Consider the following 19,758-nt stretch of genomic DNA (forward strand, 5'->3'; position numbering starts at 1 on the left):
GGGGCCCTGTTCGATGTCTGGCATGCTTTAATCTGTTGCTGTTGTTCTTTCCCAGAACACACCTATGTGAGGATGTAGTTACATGCAGAGACACCTGTCAGGCCAGCAGAGCGGCAGGACGTGCCTCTGGCTGCCTTCATGTCATCTGTGGCTGGGCTCCTGGCCCTGGAACAGCTTGCGGTACACAGAAAGACCTGGAGAGCAACCGATGAAAGAAAAATTAGTGTAAGAGGTGCAAAGGCGGTCAAAGCTCTTATGTGCACAGAGAAATGTTTCTGTCAAACCTGAAAGAGTTTTTTCTTCAGATGAGTCCTCTAAAACCTTTGTGGTGAAGATTTTGTTGATCTTTTTAATTATTCATGGTTGAAGAGGTTACCAGCAGATGTGCTCATTCAGCTCAGTGCTTAGGCTTTTGTTTGGCTGGCCCCGCACTCTCAGCCTCTCAGACCCTCATTGTATCAGCTGGCACACAGCCAGGTATCCAGTAGAAAAGGCGTTCCAAGGACAGTTAGAGCTGCTGTGTTTGTGCTCCCAAACAGTATTCCCTTTCACTCCCTCTCTGCACACACTGTTTATTTTGGTGCTCTTTTACATCATGGGGCCTGACTGAGCTGGAAAACGAAAACATCGCCCAGAAGATAAAGGGACTCTAACATAACCCGCTCCAAATGACACTAAAACTAAAAACAGTAATGATGTCAGCAGTTTGCACAATGGGAAATTAACCCCAAAGGTCTCAAATATAACAGAATAACTCACTTTTTAACAGTTTGTGTCTTTCTGTGCTTGCAACTTACATTCATATCCAAATAAATTGAGTCATGTGCTGTAGTTACCATCTGCTACTATGACACCTAATAAAATACATTGTTTAAAGGAGGTAATTCACAAAGAAAACAGGTTTATCAGCAACTGGTTCAAATCTAACCATCTTCAGTAATATCTTACATAATACATCTGAAAAGGGGATGGCAGCCTTCCTTTTCCCAACAAGGCACTGTATAGTCTTATTTTGATAGAGAGAGCTCTAATCTATCCATCCTGACATAATCAGACTCCCATTAAAATCGCACAAGAGCAGCATTCATTTCCTTCTCAAATCAAAAACAATACATCTCTTCAGAATGATGAAGCCCTAAGAACATCAAGGAAAGGATTGTAACACATGTGGCTGATATAATCTAGGTTCTGTAAGCATTCATGGCTCCTCAACATAATCTTCCACTCATTTCATGTCAAAAATTAACTTGGAAGAAGTGGGGAAAGGGTGGGGGTAGCATGAGTGAGTAGGAAAAGTTGTATGAGCAAGAAGAGGAAAAGATTAAGAATATACAACCAGAGAGATAAAGGGAGAGTGTGATTAATGATGGTTGACGGCTGATCATAGGGAATGTTCCCCATTTGGACTCGCTCTAACTCCCTGTCAGAGTTGATCAGAGGAGTTCAGTCATCTTGCTACAAAGGTACACTGAGCAGCCAGAAAGACCTGACGCACTCCACAAAAGCGGTGCCCCCTGTAATAACACCATCCCCCTTCTGAAAACACCACACTAGGTATCTCTGTTCAAATCCCACTTAACTGTACATGCACAGTGGCTGGTTAAACCTGCCCTGCTTTGGTTATGGTTAGTTTTTTATTAAGGTTCACATATTTCTTTTAAAGTCAGGAATGAGGAATCTCCCCCACCCCATCCTCTGTGCAGGAAAAAAAAACTATGGAAAAATGCATTCATGAAATTCAGAAGGAGCTCCCAACGGATCCAGTTACAGTAATTGATGAGTTTATAAGATGTTTTTAAGGTAAGCCAGTCTTCATAGGGGTCACGGACATATACACACGTTTTGGGGTAGGGCAGTTTGGTCCAAAGCTACTGTATTTTTTGACAAACTGATCTCTGGGTTGACTCAGCTGTGACACACATGATGTGAAGAATGGTATGATTTGCTAATGCTAATCTAGAGTAGGTCTATGGGGGGAAAAGCTCTTGATCAAACAAACAGATGTGTGCATAAGCATAAAACCTGCTTAATATCGCTGTTACTGCAATAAGCTCAACACTTTGCTCAGGATAGAAATAGCTGTGGAAAGAGGGCAGGGTGACAGGGCACATGTGAGGGAGTGCACAAAGCCTCAAAGAAACACTGAGTTACATTTTTATTCTCTTGGTCTGAGATACAACTGGACAGAATGGCCAACAGATGGGAATGCCCAAACTCTTCCCATCACTGGATCTCATTACATAAGAGAGAAGTCATTACTGTTATGCCTCTTTATTCCTCAGCAGTAATCTGACCTCTAGTGTTGGATGCAAGCAGACTAGTGTATATGATCACACAGAATTTTACTGTACTACAAATGCTAAAATGCTTGTACAAGTCATTGTAACATAACCCATAAAACCTCATTTGCACTCCTAAAAGAAAGGAGTAGTTAAAGTTTGAAATTATGTCATGGAGGTTACAGTGGCAAATAAAAAAGGTTGTGAACTAGAGTGTGGATACCCAAAGTAAGCCCGCTGGGAGCTGTCAGTGCCCAAGGGTTCGGAAAGAAATTTGAAAATTATGTCTGGGGTCGGGTTTGGACACACACATCAAACTTTAGGCCAGACGTTTGGAGTGCTCAAATGTCACGCGCTAGTAGACAAACACAATATAGGGCAGCGTGGTGGCACAGTGGTTAGTGCTGTCGCCTCACAGCAAGAAGGTTCTGGGTTCAAGCGCTGGCCAACCCGTTGCCTTTCTGTGCAGAGTTTGTATGTTCTCCCTGTGCCTGCATGGGTACTCATGTCCAAAGACATGCAGCCCCTAGGAGTTAGTGTGTGTGTGGTTGTCCATCTCTGAGTGTCAGCCCTGTGTTAGACAACCTGTCCAGGGTGTACCCTGCCTCTCACCCAATAGCAGCTGGAATTGGCTCCACCCATTAATTATTCACAGTGTTGATAGAAAAACTATGTGAACCCTTTGATTTAATATCTGGTTGAACCTCCTTTGGCAGAAATAAACTTAGACCAGCACTTCCAGTAGCTGTGGATCAGACCTGCCCACTGTTCAGGACACATTTTGAGCCACTCCTCCTTGTAGGTCAGCTGCAGTTTGGCTATAAAATCAAATTAAATCATTTATATAGCACTTTAAAAATTACTTGTTGAGCAAAGTGCTTTATCTAAGCCACAATAAAATAAAGTAAAAAAGCAAAAGACAGACAATAAAACATTCAATGATGAGAAGTCAACTCCACTATGATCTGAAGGCCATGAAAAATAAATGAATTTTAAGCAGTGACCTAAAGACTGGTAGATCCGTTGCAGAGCTAATATTAATAGGTAAACTATTCCACTATATACGTATATTCTTCAAATGTCTGGTGGGAATAGCCCATATGGTTATTTCACAGCATTTCTACGAGATTAAAGCCTGGCCTCAAACTAGGCCACTTGGGGAGGCAGATCTTCTTTGACTGAAGCCATTCTGTAGTAGATTTACTTAAAGGTTTAGGGCCATTGTCCTGCTGTATCATGAGCATCAGCTGGTGAACAGCCACCCTGATATTATCCTGTAGGATACAGTGAGCAATATACATTTACACATCCTGGATACGGCTAAGCAAGCAGGAGCTGGGTAAAAATATCCACTGGTCTTTATCAGTCCTCCATGGGGAATGTCCACTATGCCTGGCTGTAATCACCATTATAAAAAGGGCATAACCCTGCCTAGGAACTATAGCACCAACAGGCCAGGTTACAGTATGATAATGTAGTAAGCATGTGTGGAACTGCAGCATCAGACCCACCTGTTTTACCACAGATGGCTTTGTAGATCATATGCTTGCTGCTGGACACAGATCCACTGGCTGAACCCTCTGAGGATGTCTGTCTATTAATCACACACAAGATAAGTGTCAACAAAAACCCAAAAGGAGCTTTCCCTGTGGGGTTATACATTGACAAACAGTATTTGAAAGACCATAGTCCTGGACCAAGCAGTCAGGAGACAGCTCACTAGATTTATTCCAGTGTTCCATTTAGAGCCAAACACTCCCCCCCCAAAAAAAAAATATATAGAGAGAAAGAGAGATAGAGAGAAAAGTGATTTTAACAACGTGTGATTGTTTGTGCTCATGTGTGCATGATGCCTGATGAGTCATTTAGTCAGTTTCAAATAGCTGCTGTGTATGTGTGTGTGCAGTCAGAGGATACTAGGGGGTTTAAGTATTTACTGAGTGCCTCTCACGAGCTATTGTGACAAGAATGGGGCAAATTCCTGCTCCTTGTCCCGGGTGATGTAATTTTCACATTGGCAAGATTATTGTGGTGATTACTGACTATGTAGGACTGCAGACAATGGCTACAGACAGGAAAGAAGAAGAAGAAGAAGAAGCTTTATTTTATTCTAACACGTACAACAAAATTTTGTTGGAGCTGAGGGCCCTGGGCTGCTGCGTGCATATATGCCGCTATCACAGGCAACTTGGGAGTTCAGTGTCTTGCCCAAGGGCACTTTGACATGTGGAGTGCAGGCACTGAGATTCAAACCTTCAACCTTCCGGTTGGGAGACGACTGCTCTACCCACCGCACCACTGTCGGAAAGGGACATACACAGGCTTTCTTATAGGATGTGTAGTGAATATAGTAATAGATACTTCGTATATTTATCTCACATGGTTTCACAGAAGTCTGAAGACCAACAACAACATGTAACATAACCCTTCTCACATATCCACACAGAAAATGCAGTGTCCTTATAGAGAAACCATTATAAGAACTGTTGAAGCATAGAGCAGGAACCAACACGTCTGTAACCTTATACATAATATCTGTTAAGCATTTTTTAGGGAGGAACAATAAATAAAGCTTAGCTGGTATTAACCTCTAGCCTCATAACAGCAGCTTGTCAAAGAAGCATTACTGAGGTAATGAGGGTACACACTGCCTCCTTGTAAGGGGCTGCACAGTTGTTCATTCATTCCATTACACAACCACAAATAGACCAGGTCCACTTGAAGCGTGCAATACCTCGTGAGGTGGCAGCAGGAGAAAAAAATATATAAATAAAACAACCTGACCTCCAGGTTCTTCTGCAGTAGAAAGAAACACTGTAGGTGAGAAGTGTCTGAACTTTCAGCATGTGCAGGTGATGTACTTTATAATTCACACTCCTCACAGAGAGCCGAGGTTCTTACGTAAATAAATTGCTGGTTTGCAGCTTTCGTTTTTATGCCTTCAGGTAGCTAGTATATCTTAATGTTACTCAGATGGAGTAAAAGGGATAGAGTTTAACCATAAACACACTTTTGGCAGCTTCTGTATGTATAAAATACCCAGTAGAAATAACTACTGTTGTGGCTGATTAATAGGTAGTGAAAGCAGCAGTGAGGCTGACACTAATGGTGCTGCCGTAACTGTCACCCTATTAGTAATGCCACACGACAGCCTGGGTTTCCGTAGTTACAGCTGCAACTAGCCAAACCTTGCAAACAAAATACCAAACAGGCTCATTTATTTGTGTTACAAATTGCTCCTTTCAAAGCCTTCACTGAAGTCATACCACTTTGAGTCCTTGCAGCCCCTGAAGTTGGCAGCTGTGGTATGCTGATAGACCAGAGAGCCCTGCCCTGCTGAGGGTGATACCAACATGAAGTATATTTGCTTCACGTACTGTACTGTACTGTGTGTTAGTTGAGCTTAAAAGTAAAAGACACTCAGAAACTATGCCAAGGTTTATGCTCATTCCATTCATTTTCAATTAGAACAGAATGCTGACTACTCACTCAGCCCAATCACTGGGCACGAGTCAGCAGATTCAGACTATGCTGACTTTATGGCACACTCGCAGGATTTTGTCTTGAAGGCCTTCAAACAGAACAGCAACAGAAATCGTCACTCCTAAACCAAATGTCCATCCATTATCTATACTGCTTATCCTGAAGAGGGTCGTGAGGGTGCTGGAGCCAATCTAGGCTGACATCGAGTGAGAGGCGGGGTACACCCTGGACAGGTCACCAGTCTATCACAGGGCTGACACTAAGACAGACAACCACACACACCCACAGTAAAGACTACGGGCAATTTACAATCTCCAATCAACCTAAGATGCATGCTTTCGTACTGTGGAAGGAAGCCGGAGCAACTGGAGAGAACCTACGCCGGCACAGGGAGAACAGGGCTCAAACCCAGAACCTTCTTGCTGTGAGGCAACAGCGCCAACCACTGTGCCACAAAGCCACCCCTAAACCAAGTATCATTCTGATAAATACATTCAACTAACAACTGTCAATGATCATCAGTAGAGAAACAGGTGAGATCAGTACACTTCTATCAAACAACAGTCTGAAAGTTCAGCTAGAGGAAGGTGTTTGGAGGGCAGGATAGCCTTCAACTGTTCGACTGCACCCGGCACAGTGATTCTATTATAAGCCTGAAGAGCTTAAGCCCACTCTGGGATGTATTTCAGATGTGCCTCAATAACAGAGGTATTGAGTTGCCCCTAAAATAAGTGGTGATAAAAAAGGGAAGCAACTTATTCCACCAATTTCTGCCAATAATCATCTCCTTTCTCCTGGGCAGAGTTTACCTTTTTTCTCTGTCATTCTTTCTTATCCACTCACTTTATTCTTTCTTTTCATTGTTTCCTTCAGTGCATTTTTGGTCCTGGAGCTTCCGTTTTTCCCACACTCTCCCCTGTCACACTGCTCGACCACAAAAATGCAGGACAGAGAAGAGTGTGAGGGGGCTCTGGAATTCTGCATGCAGAGAGTAAACACAGCAACTGCCAGGAAGAGACACACACACACACACACACGAATAAACACAGCACCTACCCGGCTGTCCTAACCTATTCTACTGCACCTACACTGCACCCTTGCCCTCTTGACTTTTCATTTGTCAGGCACAGTTTGTCCAGTCAAGTAAGATGGTTAAAAGTAACATGTCAGCAGAGTGAGGATTTTGCTCAGTTCTACCTGCTATTCTCAACCACATTACACCTCGGCCGCTTCATGTCAGAAGGCCTGTAAAACTGCTAACAATGAATTAAGTCATACAGAGAAATGAAGAGTCAGATAGTGGACAACTCACACATGGGTTTAAAATAAGAACATTATGACAGAAAAAAAAGATGTCTTCCAGTGTCTGTTCCAGTCCAGCTGAGTCCTTTCCTCTTACACATTAAGCAAGTGTGAAGGATCCTTCACCACTGCAACAGTGTACTTTAAACAAATAAAAAGCCCTGATCTTAAAGGTTCGCTCTTGTGTAATTTGGCCAGATGCTGCAGTAATAAAGTGATAAAATAAGTGAGGGAAATAGCTGGCAGTTCAGCCCAGTTTCACTTCTTCCCTTTTATTTTCCCTTTTGTGCTCTTCAGCTTATCTCCAAACCAAACAGGATTTAAACGACGCTCAGAGTCCAGGCCCTTCCACTGAACCATGTTGTGTTTACGGTTCAAGCAGAAATCAGGATGATGTGATGAGGTTGTTTACTGAACAAGCAGATCCATCCTTCAGTCATAGGACTGGGAGCACTCCACTACACACATATTCTAGCTCTCATTAGCATTAGCCATGTCCTGTTGCACTCAGCAAGCCCATGAAACCCTGTCTCACTTCACAAGCAGGGGTCAAGCTCTGCCGCCCCTCTGCAATCACTTAATGTGCTATAAATCTATTAAACTTTCATCTTATGGGATTTAAGTAACATGGATCAAAATTAAATATACTGAATCAGATGTAAGGCTGGACTTACTTGATGAGGCGCTTTGTTGCCGTTTTCCTGATCAAACCCTCTCGAGCACCGTGGGGTGGCTTTGGGGCAAGAACAGGACGAACACAGGTCTGGATATGGTTTTGGCTATGGCTGGGATTAGACCAAACATGAAAGCTGGATGGAGGGCAACTGGATGAGTCTGTGGGTTTCTGGGTGTCTGGAACACTTGTCTGGTCTGGACATTGAGCCTAAGAGGCAAGAACAACAACTGTATTTTAAGGTCAGTCTCATTAAAACAATGACTCTACTCTGAGTGTAGTGAAACCCCTATGAACAGTACAGTATATAGATGTCGGGACAGTATGAGCAGCTATTAACATGACTACATGCTGGTCAACCAGGAACCCTCCACACTATTCTGATTCAAGAACTTCTTTAATGATGCCATGTGATATTCATTATTATCTTGATTTGGCAAAGCAGCACAGAGGCATGGCTTATTTATAAAGCAGTTTTTGATAAAACTCAAAATGAACATCAAATAAAGACTGAAAATGACAGGACTATGTTATGGAAATCAATCAACAGGCTTTCAAGTTGTCTTTGTGCCATCACTCTGAAGAACACTTAACCCATGACTGTATAACAGAATGGCAACCCTCATTGCAGTACCTTTTACATATACTTTTGTATTTATCTACCTGAAAAACCTCTCTCTCTACACACACACACACACACACACACACATATATATATAAAGAAACAAGGCTGTTCTGAATCCAGATATTTCAATGTATACAGTATTTTGCTATTGAAAGCAAGTACAATGATTTTCATTCATTCATTTTCAACCGCTTAGTCCCTGAACAGTATCATGATTTGAAATCAGCAGTTTTAAAATATATTTAAACTGTAGTATGTGGCATGGAAAACCTGGATGGATAACAGGTTATCATTTAAGTCAGTGGTGTATCATACTGAGCAGGATGCACAACGGCCTCTGTTATCATGAACTCTGTCCAGGAAATACATTATCCTGTATCACATTTAAACTTGCTGCAACAGCTTGATTGTGTTTACTGTATGCTATTTTTCCATTTAGCATTTTCCTGTACATATATATGACTCAAGACAGATCGGTATCCTGGAATATTATGGGTATTCTATGCCATGTATGTAGTGTTTATGACAAAATAAAGTCAAACCCAATTCCAAAAGGGGAATAAGGAAGTACATTCCTATTTGGAATAGGTTAGTCATGGGAAAAAAAGGTGGTTTCTAGTCATTAAGGTAAAATATCAAAGTGCTTGACATGAATTAAGGCAGATATTAATGAAATGCCATCTAGTATCAAAACAAGCTCAACATTCTTGCAGTTGGCTACACTGAAAAGCAAATTCTTCACATTATTTATTTGTTTATACAAGATCTCTTCAAAGGCTTGGGAAGAGGGAAAATACTGTTTTCTTTCTGACATAATATTTAAGAACCACATTTCACTCTGTGCTTGCAGTGCTGAGGCATGCACTGCATACATTCCTTCGCCATCTCATGTCTGTGCTATTTTCTCTGCAGCTTTATACGGCTATCTGACGAGCTAATGGTTTTTCAGCTTCATAATGCAGCTGTTCAAAGGGCCGGCAGTGTGACAGGGACTATCTGATGTAATTTCTGTGTTGATAAATGAGAAGCGGAGTTTCCAGGTTGCAAGGCCTATGGTCGCAATTCAGTTTGAGCAGGGCCAGAAAGGGCACCTTTCTTTGGCTGCCAGGTGGCCCGGGGCCAAGCCTGTGGAGGAGCCGTGTAGTCTGCACCCAGTAACTGGAACGTGGACTGGAGCAGCAGGACACTCCCCTGCCTCTTTCTCTCACACAGAAGTGCACACCCATATAAATACAGCGAATGTACATGAGCATTAACACTCTACGAAGCACCTCCTTTTGTCTTCGGTTAAATCAAAATAAACAATTAATATTCAGCAAGATAAGTTTAGGGGTATAAACTTCATTTATATCAAAAAGAAACAAATACCCTCTCTCATGATACTACAGAGTCAAAGATTTAGACAAGTCAAAAAGAATGTGTCTCATATGTATAGTAAGCAATACACAAAGTGGCACACATGGCAGACTGGCCCAGAGAGCCATCTGGGTGGAACAAACACGTAGGGATGGCCATGATGTTAGGGAGGGTTCTCTCATGTGATGGTGACACAAGCATGTCCAGAGTCAGAATGGAGCAGAAGAAAGTCAATTAATCATTTTCATAAAGTGCCTTGTGTAAGGTTGCCGGACCAAGCCAAGAGAAATATCACCTCAGCTGCTTTAATTAAGGCCCAACCAAGATGATGAAAAACAATGACATGAGAGCAACTGCATAACTAGACTGAAAAAAGCAGGTGCATCCAATTATTCCACCCTGTAAGCTGTCCCATGGCCCTCTCTTCTCTCTATTTCTCTCCATCCATACAACATGAATAAATACACTGTTCCTGTACGAATCCCCTTTCAAAGCAACCGCACAAAAAGATGGAGAGCCTATCTGTTTTGTCTAAACATAAAAATTAGGCTGTGTGAAATCACCAAGACCTCTCTATCTTTCTAATCTCCTTTTAAAAACTGCCAAATCACATCTGCCATGGCAAGTCAGGCATGAAAAAAAATGTTTCTGTAGCTACATTACTACTGCTGAGAGAATCATATCCCAAAATTTTATTTGTGCTGTTATGGGAACACAAATGGAGCTCGAATCTGATATGAACTGTAAAACGTGAACTCAGAATAGACTCTGTACTGGGGAACTCTATAGTGCCCTCATGGGCTGCATTCCTTGATTACTCATCTTCCAATATAAGCCTAGTCAAATCAGTCAAACTGTGTATTCTTGGGGTGAAGAGTCATGCTTGGCTCTCCAGGAATGAACTTCTGTTGAGAAGGATGTTCCCACCAAACACCATTTTGTTGAGTGGCTTGGAAAAAGATTCCCAGAATAGCTTTGCAAATGCTAACATGAACAATTTCCCTCTTATGTGGGCATATTTCAGACTACTTTGGACAGCATTGTGCTTAGGAAAGGGAATCATTTGTACAGACACAAACATGAGGGTTTCCTGAGTTATACTTCAGTGGTTCTCATACGTGTTGCTCCGTCTTCATCCAGTGCTAGAATCTAAGGGACTAAGGTTCAATCCCATGTGTCTGGAAGTAACCCAGATATTGTGTACTTGATGATGAGTTGACCTCTGCCAATTACGCTATAACAATTACACATGTAATGATTTAATTATCATCATATTATTTAGCATGAAATAATGGGGAAAATGATCCAAAAACTCTCTTAAATACCTGGTGTCTGCAATGGCTTTGGTCCTGAAGTTGTCGAGACTGAAGGTTCTGCTGTTGCAGTTGGTGTATAGCAAACTGAAGCTGGTAACTTCCCTGGGGGGGCTGGTAGTGCTGCTGGGGGTTCACCCCTGTCACCAAGCTATAGGCATTCTGCATCTTCCCATCCCCATGACTCTCCTCATCCTTCAGTGCCCTGTGGCATGGTCAGAAGAAATGAACAGAAATCAGAGAAAAGACAACAAAAATCATATTAACAACACACTGAGAACTTTGCATCTAACTCTCTAATAAGAAAGCAAATATGTGTATTTCCTAAAATGTCAAGCGATTCCTTTAAAGTTGGTCAAGCTATTATATGACTATTCTTACTATAGCCCTAAAATATGTTATTGCTGCTAATGATAATTTGGGTGAAGGTTTTATCGTACTTTAGACACAGAGGGTAGACCAGGGAAGAGGAAGAGGAGAAAAATAGGGGAAAATAGTGACAAAGTAGCATTATAGAATAAACTGAGATGTAGGACTTCCAGCATTGTATGCAAAACTCTTTCATTCTAATATTCTCCTTGGGTAAGTTCTGTCAAATACCAGTGAGATTTGTGCTGTCCATCATGTGTTTTTCCTTCAATCCCTGTACTCTCAAATGAAGCTACCACTAACTTGAAGACATACAGTACCTCTTTATTGCTAATAATTATCAGGGATATGGGATAGCGCAAGCTTCAGTGGCTAAATAGTGAGCCATATTAGCAGAGTCTTTGCTACCACCTTTTCTTTGTCAGTTATACCAAGGAAGAAAAGAGGCACTAGCTAATTAACTCCCCCCATTTCCCTCTACATGTTGAGTTGTAATACCACTGCTACAAAGTAAAAGAGACAAGACAGCTCACACCATCCCAGTCGGTGGCTGATGGGCCCACAGAAGCCTCAAGTGAAAGTGTGCAAATCAGAGTCAAAGTAGAGGGCAAGCCTGTTGCAAAATCTTTCCTCTTTGCCTCAGTGCTCCCTAAGCTTCACGTTCCATTGACATCACAAAGCCACAGCCTGGAAAGCAAACCTTTTGACGAGCGCCTCGAGTTTGTAACTGGATTATCTGTCATTAGGACTAAACCTGTTTCAGCCTCCCCCCTCCCCCTTTTGGCCCCTGCTGAAGCAATGAGAAGACCAGCCTCTTTTCAGACGTGCTCAAATTGAGTCTATATGGAGTCTGGTGTGCTGCTGTACTGTATATGTATCACCTCAGCCAAAAATAATGCCATAGTGGGATCTGCAAGGAAAAACAGAGATACAAGTACAGTTGAAGAAATGGGTTCCCCAGGGTTTTGAATGACAGAAAAGCTCTTGGACATTCCTCCCATTACATGCAATAACATTTGTCTTTTGGTCTAGAGTAAAAGAAAACACTGCAGACTTTACTGTAAATAGTCTCGGTATTTTTAGAACCGAACTACGATAAGCTCTAAAATTAGAATTCAATTAGTCTTGAACAACAATGCACCCTGTGAGATAATAATCTTGTACGGCTCAAGTGAAAAAATATTCCTGACTTTTATGGCCAAACAAAGACACAAGGGATCTTAAACTCATGTGAACATGCTAGCCACCCATGTAATTCTCAGTTCACATACAATGCAAAAACAATTGGTGTGACCAGGGGCCAAATGAGTTTCTTTTTTTTAAGCTTCTGGAAACAAAGGTTTGTCTGTGAACCTCGCATGACCAGAGATTCTACAGTACAACGCCAGGAGACAAAACAAGAACTTGTTCTTTGTTTACAGCAGTCATTTCCTTTAACTTGGCTACAGTTTGCGCACTGGACCACAGGGACCTTCAGTACTACCATTTTATTAGCATACAGTATGATCTAAAACAGACTATTTCTCAGGTCAAGAGCATATGCTTTCCTTGAGTACCATGTCACTGTAGGACCCTAAAAAGAGATCTTTTCCAACAGGGCATGTCAACGCAACACAGCATAAACACTTCTACAGATCACCATACATTTAACACCAGGAGGAACCAGGGTTTAATCCAACACAGTTACCAGTGAAATAGGGAATTTTCCATCTGAGTTTTTCATCACTAGTCCAACACATGTGCGGCGCTTCAGCTATCTGGGACTTCCCTCCCTGGCGGACTTATGCTTGTGGGTGTCAGCTTACTCCCCACTGTGATCACCATCCTTTAATATGCTGATTTAACTTACTGTAGAACAACACAGCAGTGCAAGCTGAGCACATGTGTGACATCAATCTAACTCACTGTGAATGTGGGAAAACGGATGGTCTGAATCGAGATGACATCATGCCGCAGTGACTCCAAGCCCTGCCTGGTCAGTGTGTAAATATCAGCCGCTCCAGGAGCAACAGGGTATTTCCAGTCATTAATCAATATTTGTTTGTCATGTTTTATTGCAATAACATGACACTAAGTACAATCTTTGTTAAGATGCAAAAATGATTAACAATGTGGGAGCAGTGTAGACTGGGATGCTGATGCTTTGGTTAGAGCAGTGATGAGGAACACAAGTAAAAAAAAGAAAAAGGAATGTGGTTTTTGTATATGACTTAAATGAAATGTTGTTTAATAAAAGGGCAGAGTATTTTTTCATGTAACTGGTTATTTATTTGGTCTATCAGATATCAAGAAATAGAGAAAAAATGCTAATCACATCTTCCCAGAGCCCAAGGTAAATGTCAAATGTCTTGTTCTGTGACCAAAACCCAAACATGTTCTAATTACTATGATATATAACAATTCCATTAAAATAGTCAAAATAGGAGCCAAATATTCGTCTGTTAATCGACAGATCAATTAAAGGACTAGCTCCATTTAATCATGATATAAACTGGGATGATTTTAAATTACATTTCATAAGGTAGATGAGAGAGCACAGTTGGATTTTTATGTATATAACTTAATACTTCCTACTCATACTAAACTGCATCTTAAACACATATTTCTCCATCCATATATAAAAATACAAACAAATACATATCATTTACATATGAATACATATTTTACATCTAAAACTGACAGCTGAATCTCACATACTGCTTGGTTCCTACAAACATTTGCATTCTCACATCATGTCACAGCACATGGTGCTGCACTGACATACAGTACTGATATTGTAGCATTTGACTGACTGGTACCATAGAAGTTTCTTGGAAACCAATTTACCCTTTAATAAAGTCTTCACACGCTATGGCTTTCCCTATGCTTTTATGCTGCAGCTTAGTTGAGCAAGTCTGTAGTTTAAGATTTGCTAATAGTTTTACATAGTTTTAAGTCATTGGTCAACTTTGCTAAAGAGAGATGTAATACTGCACACTGCTACAAAAGGTGTGTGGATCCACTAAATCTATTCGCTGAAATTTCACTAGTTCCTACCTTAAGGGTTCTCCTTCATGTTAATACCACATCTGGTTGCAATCAATGAGAATAAAATCTTCTAAATTCAAAGAAAGAGAGAGACAACAAACCAATTTTGTGGGAATTTGTCCCCCCCATCAAAGAATTTTTACATTTTCACATGAGCTTTTCTGATTAGTTGGGTTGTTGGTTCAGCAATTGGGCTGTCATAAAATACTCTGGAATGGTGCGTATGTTCTTACAAAGTTTGACCAAGTCAAACAACAATCTTACAAAGTATTGAACAGAACTAAAAATACCCTGCATAAGCAAGACTGCGGTACTTGTCAGTTCACGAGGCTGGAGCGAATGTAACACTGCAGTTTCAGTTTGCAGTTTAGTTATTTGTAGGCTAAGGAAGAAAATGGGAAGGCAATGTCTGTGGCAAGGATTCTAACACAGCTCAAAATATACTGAGTGTTCACATGAATAATACAAGTGGTGAGGACCAACCACGAGCCACTGCTGACTTAGTACAAGGCAAACTTGGAACATCATCACAAACTCAAAAAACTAAGTGCCATACTCTTACTGGTTATTTAATAAATTGAACCATAAACAAAGGCAAAAATACCCATTTACACTATTACAGTGTTGAGTACAACTTGTGCTGTGTGAGACTTTCCAAACGCAACAAACTGGCTGTCACCTTGACTGTAGTCTGAACGTCTGACTGTCTGTTGTCTGAGTAGTTTAATCAGCTCACATCAACCGATAAGCACACTGAAATCATTGCAAATGTACTAGGAGGTCCAACAGTGGAAAAGATGCAGAGTTAACTGTGGGTGTATAAAGATGGCTTAAAGCCCTTTGTTTGTCAGCACAGTGGAGTGAAGCAGCACGTCTCAGTGCCGATTCAGCATACCTGGTAGATCCTGGCAGCAGCACTTCAAAGAGCCATACTATTCTTTGAAACCTATCATACCTCACCCCTGCGGTTGCTTAAACAGCCAGTGTGCTTAACAGTTTCAGTATGTTTGGCACAAACCATCAGCCCAAGTACAGTATAAAGGAGGAGGGACTCAGGAAATTCTACGTTATAAGAAACAGCACGGAGGCGAAATAAAGGCAATTTATCCTAATATCTTATTTAAGATATTTCATTGCATTAAGAGGTGAATGCCAAATCCAGGGCTGGGAATACTGGGGTACAAGAGAGCTTTTTGTATTACTATATCCAGTGACAAATGGGAACATAAAGGCAGCTATTGATTTTCTGAAGAGATTTAGGGAAAGCTGTCTAGCAGAAGCTACTGTTTGAATTAATAACCTAAAATGCAAAAGGTGGAAGCATGGGGCTCTATTGAAATGTATTTTCTCATGAATGAAGTGACAAAACAATATACATTATGTAAAGGGAAGGGGATGACTAAATTCAGCAAAGAAATGCATAATCCATCAAAGCACTAGAGATCTAGATCAAAAGGTGATTTCTCTTTCCTCAGTGTCATAGGTAAGGCCATTTGTAAAATTATAAATTTTATTAACGCGCTCTTTCTTGGTTTGTGGAAATAAAAACATTTTAAATAGAGAATAGCCCAGACATTCCTGGAATTCCCTGACAACTCAATACACAAGGAAGGGCTGGACTGGAAAAACAGAGTCCAAGATCAGGGCCAAGCTGTCTGAGAGACTGTCACTCACATACTACCACAAAAATAAAAAGGGAGTGACCCCTGATGCTTACAGCTCTATGAATTACACCTTCGATTGCCTAAATGTTTATTATCCTGGTCCCGTACCATAGCCCATGATCACATGGTCATATTCTGTCCTAATGTTTCCTTCCTTGTCTTCGCAGAGCAATGTGAGAAGGGTGAGGCATGAGGTGAGGAAATGGGAATTTCAATGGATGGAGTGTCTAGAACAGACAGACTATGAGGGTTGACACTGTACCCCCTCACCCCCACCTCCATGCTTCACACACTCCCAGCACTCAGCAGCCAATTCTACTGCTACTTAGCTCCACAAGCACAATTAAAAAGGGATCAAAATGCCCATTTCTAACCACATCTTGAACTAGCCTGCCCAGAGGGTTGCTGGTACTCTGCAATCCGTTTCCAAAGACTAATAATCTTCCATTTAAAATTCGTCAGAGACCATTAAATATGCTGTGAGATTCGATTGAGTGTGACCAAATAGGCTGCCACAAGAGTCTCCACTAAAGAGTTGTGTAAAGGTTGACTGCATTGAAAAGTGACCAAACCGAATAATACTTTATACCTGCACACGTCAATTTCTCAAACTTGGCATAGTACCAGTAATGGAAAAGAAAATCCCTAATGTTAAACACTCAAGAATAGTATTTTAAGTACCTTGACAGATTCAGAAAAACAAGAAGAGCTGTGTTGGTGTACATCAGCACGGCATCTTAAACTTGGGGCTCTCTGAGGAAATATACTCTTTACCTTGGCAGTGAACCCCACTGATACTACAACACTATATTCCCTCTCTGCTGCCTTAGGGGTAGGGTGAATACATAGTACATGTGAACACAGTGGTGAAATTTGACCAAAAGGGGCACTATAGCTCTTATAAGGTAGCAGAGGTGTGCTGCATGCTAAAGGTAAACATAGGGTACTAGAGAAGGAACTGTCAAAATTTCTTTGGACTCACCCAGCACTGCTTAGTAGCTCTGTTCCAGAGTGAATGGCTTTCACTGGTCGTTGGGTCATAGCAGCGGTATGCTGCACCTTGGGGTTCAGTGTGAAGCTCTCTCTGCCCAGCACCCTGCTTGCCAGGTTCAGATTGGTCAACTGTGGGCAGAGGAGAAGCCAATAACAGACTATTCAGTTTTCAGGAAATTTAGTGTCACTTTCATTATGCCCGTTATAAATGGTAGGACATTGGTATTCAGGTACAAATCAATGTTAGACTAAGTTAAGTGCATCCATAAAACCTGCTACCAGCCAGTTCTTTCAGTGTTCAAAGTAATAGAAATATATGATAATCACAAATTGACCACATCCATCTCTTGTATCTGGGAGGTGTGTGAAATGTACACATAGCACATGGCACAGCTAGTCTCCGCTCAGCACTAAATCCAGGTGCCCCCCCCCCCAAAATCCCTAAGAGAGCAAGCTAACTTGTCAGGCAAAATCTATATACAACCACACCAGCCCTACTGCAGCAACTGCACCTCTGTACTGCTCTGTACTGCCCTGGAACTGTGCTCAGTGCTGTAATCTAATGTTAGTATTAATCATACTGCTGGAGTGTTTTATTTACTTTACTTTCTCCTGTGTAGCACTAAATATCCAATGGGAAAACTGTAATGGTGCCAAGCCTTGCATTATGTGGAAAAATGTCTCAGCATGGTGTTACACGGCTATAGCCTTACGTTTCTCATTAGGTAGACTGTTTGTATTCTTATAAACTATTTGATCAAACTGTGCTAAGAAAAACACACAGGTGGGCTTGTGGATGAAATGTTATACAACATTTCAATCTATCAAAATCTGAATAAACATGTACAATAATGTTTACTACATAAGACCCAATACATATATTGTCCTAATGCTCCATCATCTACAGTCACGTGCTTATCAATCTGAGACAGTTTGTGCCTTGTATATGCATAAATACTGTATATATACACCCTATAGTTTAGAAATGTCTTGGACATTAAAATACACACACACACACACACACACACCTTAGAAGGGTTCACCATCTTTCCAGTATCTGTTTGAATATATGTGACTAGCATAACAATGAATAATTACTCAAACCTTAGAGGTCAACAAGTACAACAGGGTGTTGTTCATGTTAACAAAGTTCCCCATTTAGTTCAGCAAATGACTTCAAATTGGAGCCCTAAAAAGAATGTACTCTGAGCCTTTAAGTGCAAAACACTGGACCATTTTACCCTGAATAAATAAACTGCTGCCATGCCCAGGATTAACTATTCATAGGAAATACAGCAAACACCTTTCAAAAAAGCGGAATAATGTACAGTCTAAAAGAAGGCGTAAAAACCACAGTCTGTGTGGTCTGGTGCCATCACAGCAAATGTGACAAAAAACTGAGTGAGGCAGAGGATTAGGATGAGGATGAAGAGGAGGAGAGGGGGAAAGAAAGGTTGCAAGGCTCCCCATGTCAAATGACAAACCTCTGGGGAATATAAAGGAAAGTGCTGATGGAGCCAACAGAGCTGCTGCTCCCCAGCTCAGTGCCAATTTGCCATGTTCCTCTATTTATAAGCATCAATTACCACAAAAAGTAAAGGCTTGTGAAGTATCAACAGAAATCGCTCCCCCATGGTGCATCTGATAATAAGACCTCACACAGAGCTGAGGCCTGATGCGGCTCACCACTGTTTGAGGCAGCCAGCTTCAAACCCCAGTACCAGACCCTCCCCCGCGCCAACCCCAGTTCACAGACTGCAGGCAAGCTGAAGGAGGAAGGTGCGCGGTACAAGGCAGCAGACCCTCCGGCTCCAACAGGTCTGCTGAATAAAAGAGCAGCTAGATGCCGCCAATCAGCATGGGGTCCGAGCCAGGTTTAAGCATCAACAAAAGGAAATATCAGAGACCTCACAGCAAGAGACTACCGCAGAGGGGCCGGATTCTTCTTCCTTACATGAAACATTACACAGATCTGTTTACAGTTAGTTAATAATTCAACAAAGTGTCTTTGAACACAGTTAAACTTCCTGCTTCAGGTATGAGTAGCTGTTAATAGAGTTTAAAAATAAAATGAACTCACATGTTGTGTCAGCAGGTTGATGTGATTGGAGCTGGCAGAGTGGCAAGCAGCCTGATTGTCAGCCAGCTTTTGCAGGGTTGAAATGAATGCCTGCTGGTTAGACTGGACCTGGGCAGACAGGGAGTTTAACTCCTTAAAGGCTCCCACTGAGTTTGACTTCAGCTTACTGGAACTGCTCCTGCTGTTAACTGAAAAAGAAAAAGAAAATGTGTCAACACAGCAACAAATTAGATAAGAAGAAGGTCAGTGCTGGAAGAGCTAAGAAGCAGGGAACAATAAGTTTACCTTGGCCTGCAGATGTGGGTCTACAGAGCTTCTGGCTATAGATGTGCATGGCACTTGTGATGGAGGAAGATGCTCCAGTTGTGGTTGAGGTAAAGGACCGAACTCTTCTGAGCACGTGATTCAGTTGCTCGGTTGACACAGTCTTAGAGCCTGTGGAAACAGTTGTCCACATTGGTCTTGAGGGGTGTGTGGCCACAGGGGCAGAGGTATATGCTGGAGGGTCAGAGAGAGTCTCAGAATGGCAGAGCTGAGACTTTGCCAGGGACTGTACATAGGATGGTGGCTGAGGAGGTGGCGGCGGCCAGGGAA

General features: G+C 41.7%; 1 protein-coding gene across 7 annotated transcripts in view; it reads right to left on the reverse strand.

The window, feature by feature from the left end:
* Positions 1 to 6: 6 nt before the first annotated feature.
* ttll5 (tubulin tyrosine ligase-like family, member 5) overlaps positions 7 to 19,758 on the reverse strand; it is a 45,236-nt gene continuing 25,484 nt past the window's right edge. For 6 of the 7 annotated variants that reach the window (XM_020590913.1, XM_020590911.1, XM_020590909.1 and 3 more), the window contains 7 exons: positions 19,450 to 19,599; positions 19,165 to 19,352; positions 17,074 to 17,213; positions 11,044 to 11,236; positions 7,739 to 7,947; positions 3,791 to 3,873; positions 7 to 194 (listed from right to left, as the gene is read on the reverse strand). In XM_020590913.1, the coding sequence (XP_020446569.1) occupies positions 142 to 194; positions 3,791 to 3,873; positions 7,739 to 7,947; positions 11,044 to 11,236; positions 17,074 to 17,213; positions 19,165 to 19,352; positions 19,450 to 19,599 (1,016 nt within the window). In that variant the 3' untranslated portion in view covers positions 7 to 141. The remainder of the gene's footprint in view (positions 195 to 3,790; positions 3,874 to 7,738; positions 7,948 to 11,043; positions 11,237 to 17,073; positions 17,214 to 19,164; positions 19,353 to 19,449; positions 19,600 to 19,758) is intronic. The other variant, XM_020590910.1, reaches the window with a different exon arrangement.

The sequence above is a fragment of the Monopterus albus genome, unplaced genomic scaffold (genome assembly GCF_001952655.1).
Source record: "Monopterus albus unplaced genomic scaffold, M_albus_1.0 scaffold13.1, whole genome shotgun sequence".
NCBI lineage: Eukaryota > Metazoa > Chordata > Actinopteri > Synbranchiformes > Synbranchidae > Monopterus > Monopterus albus.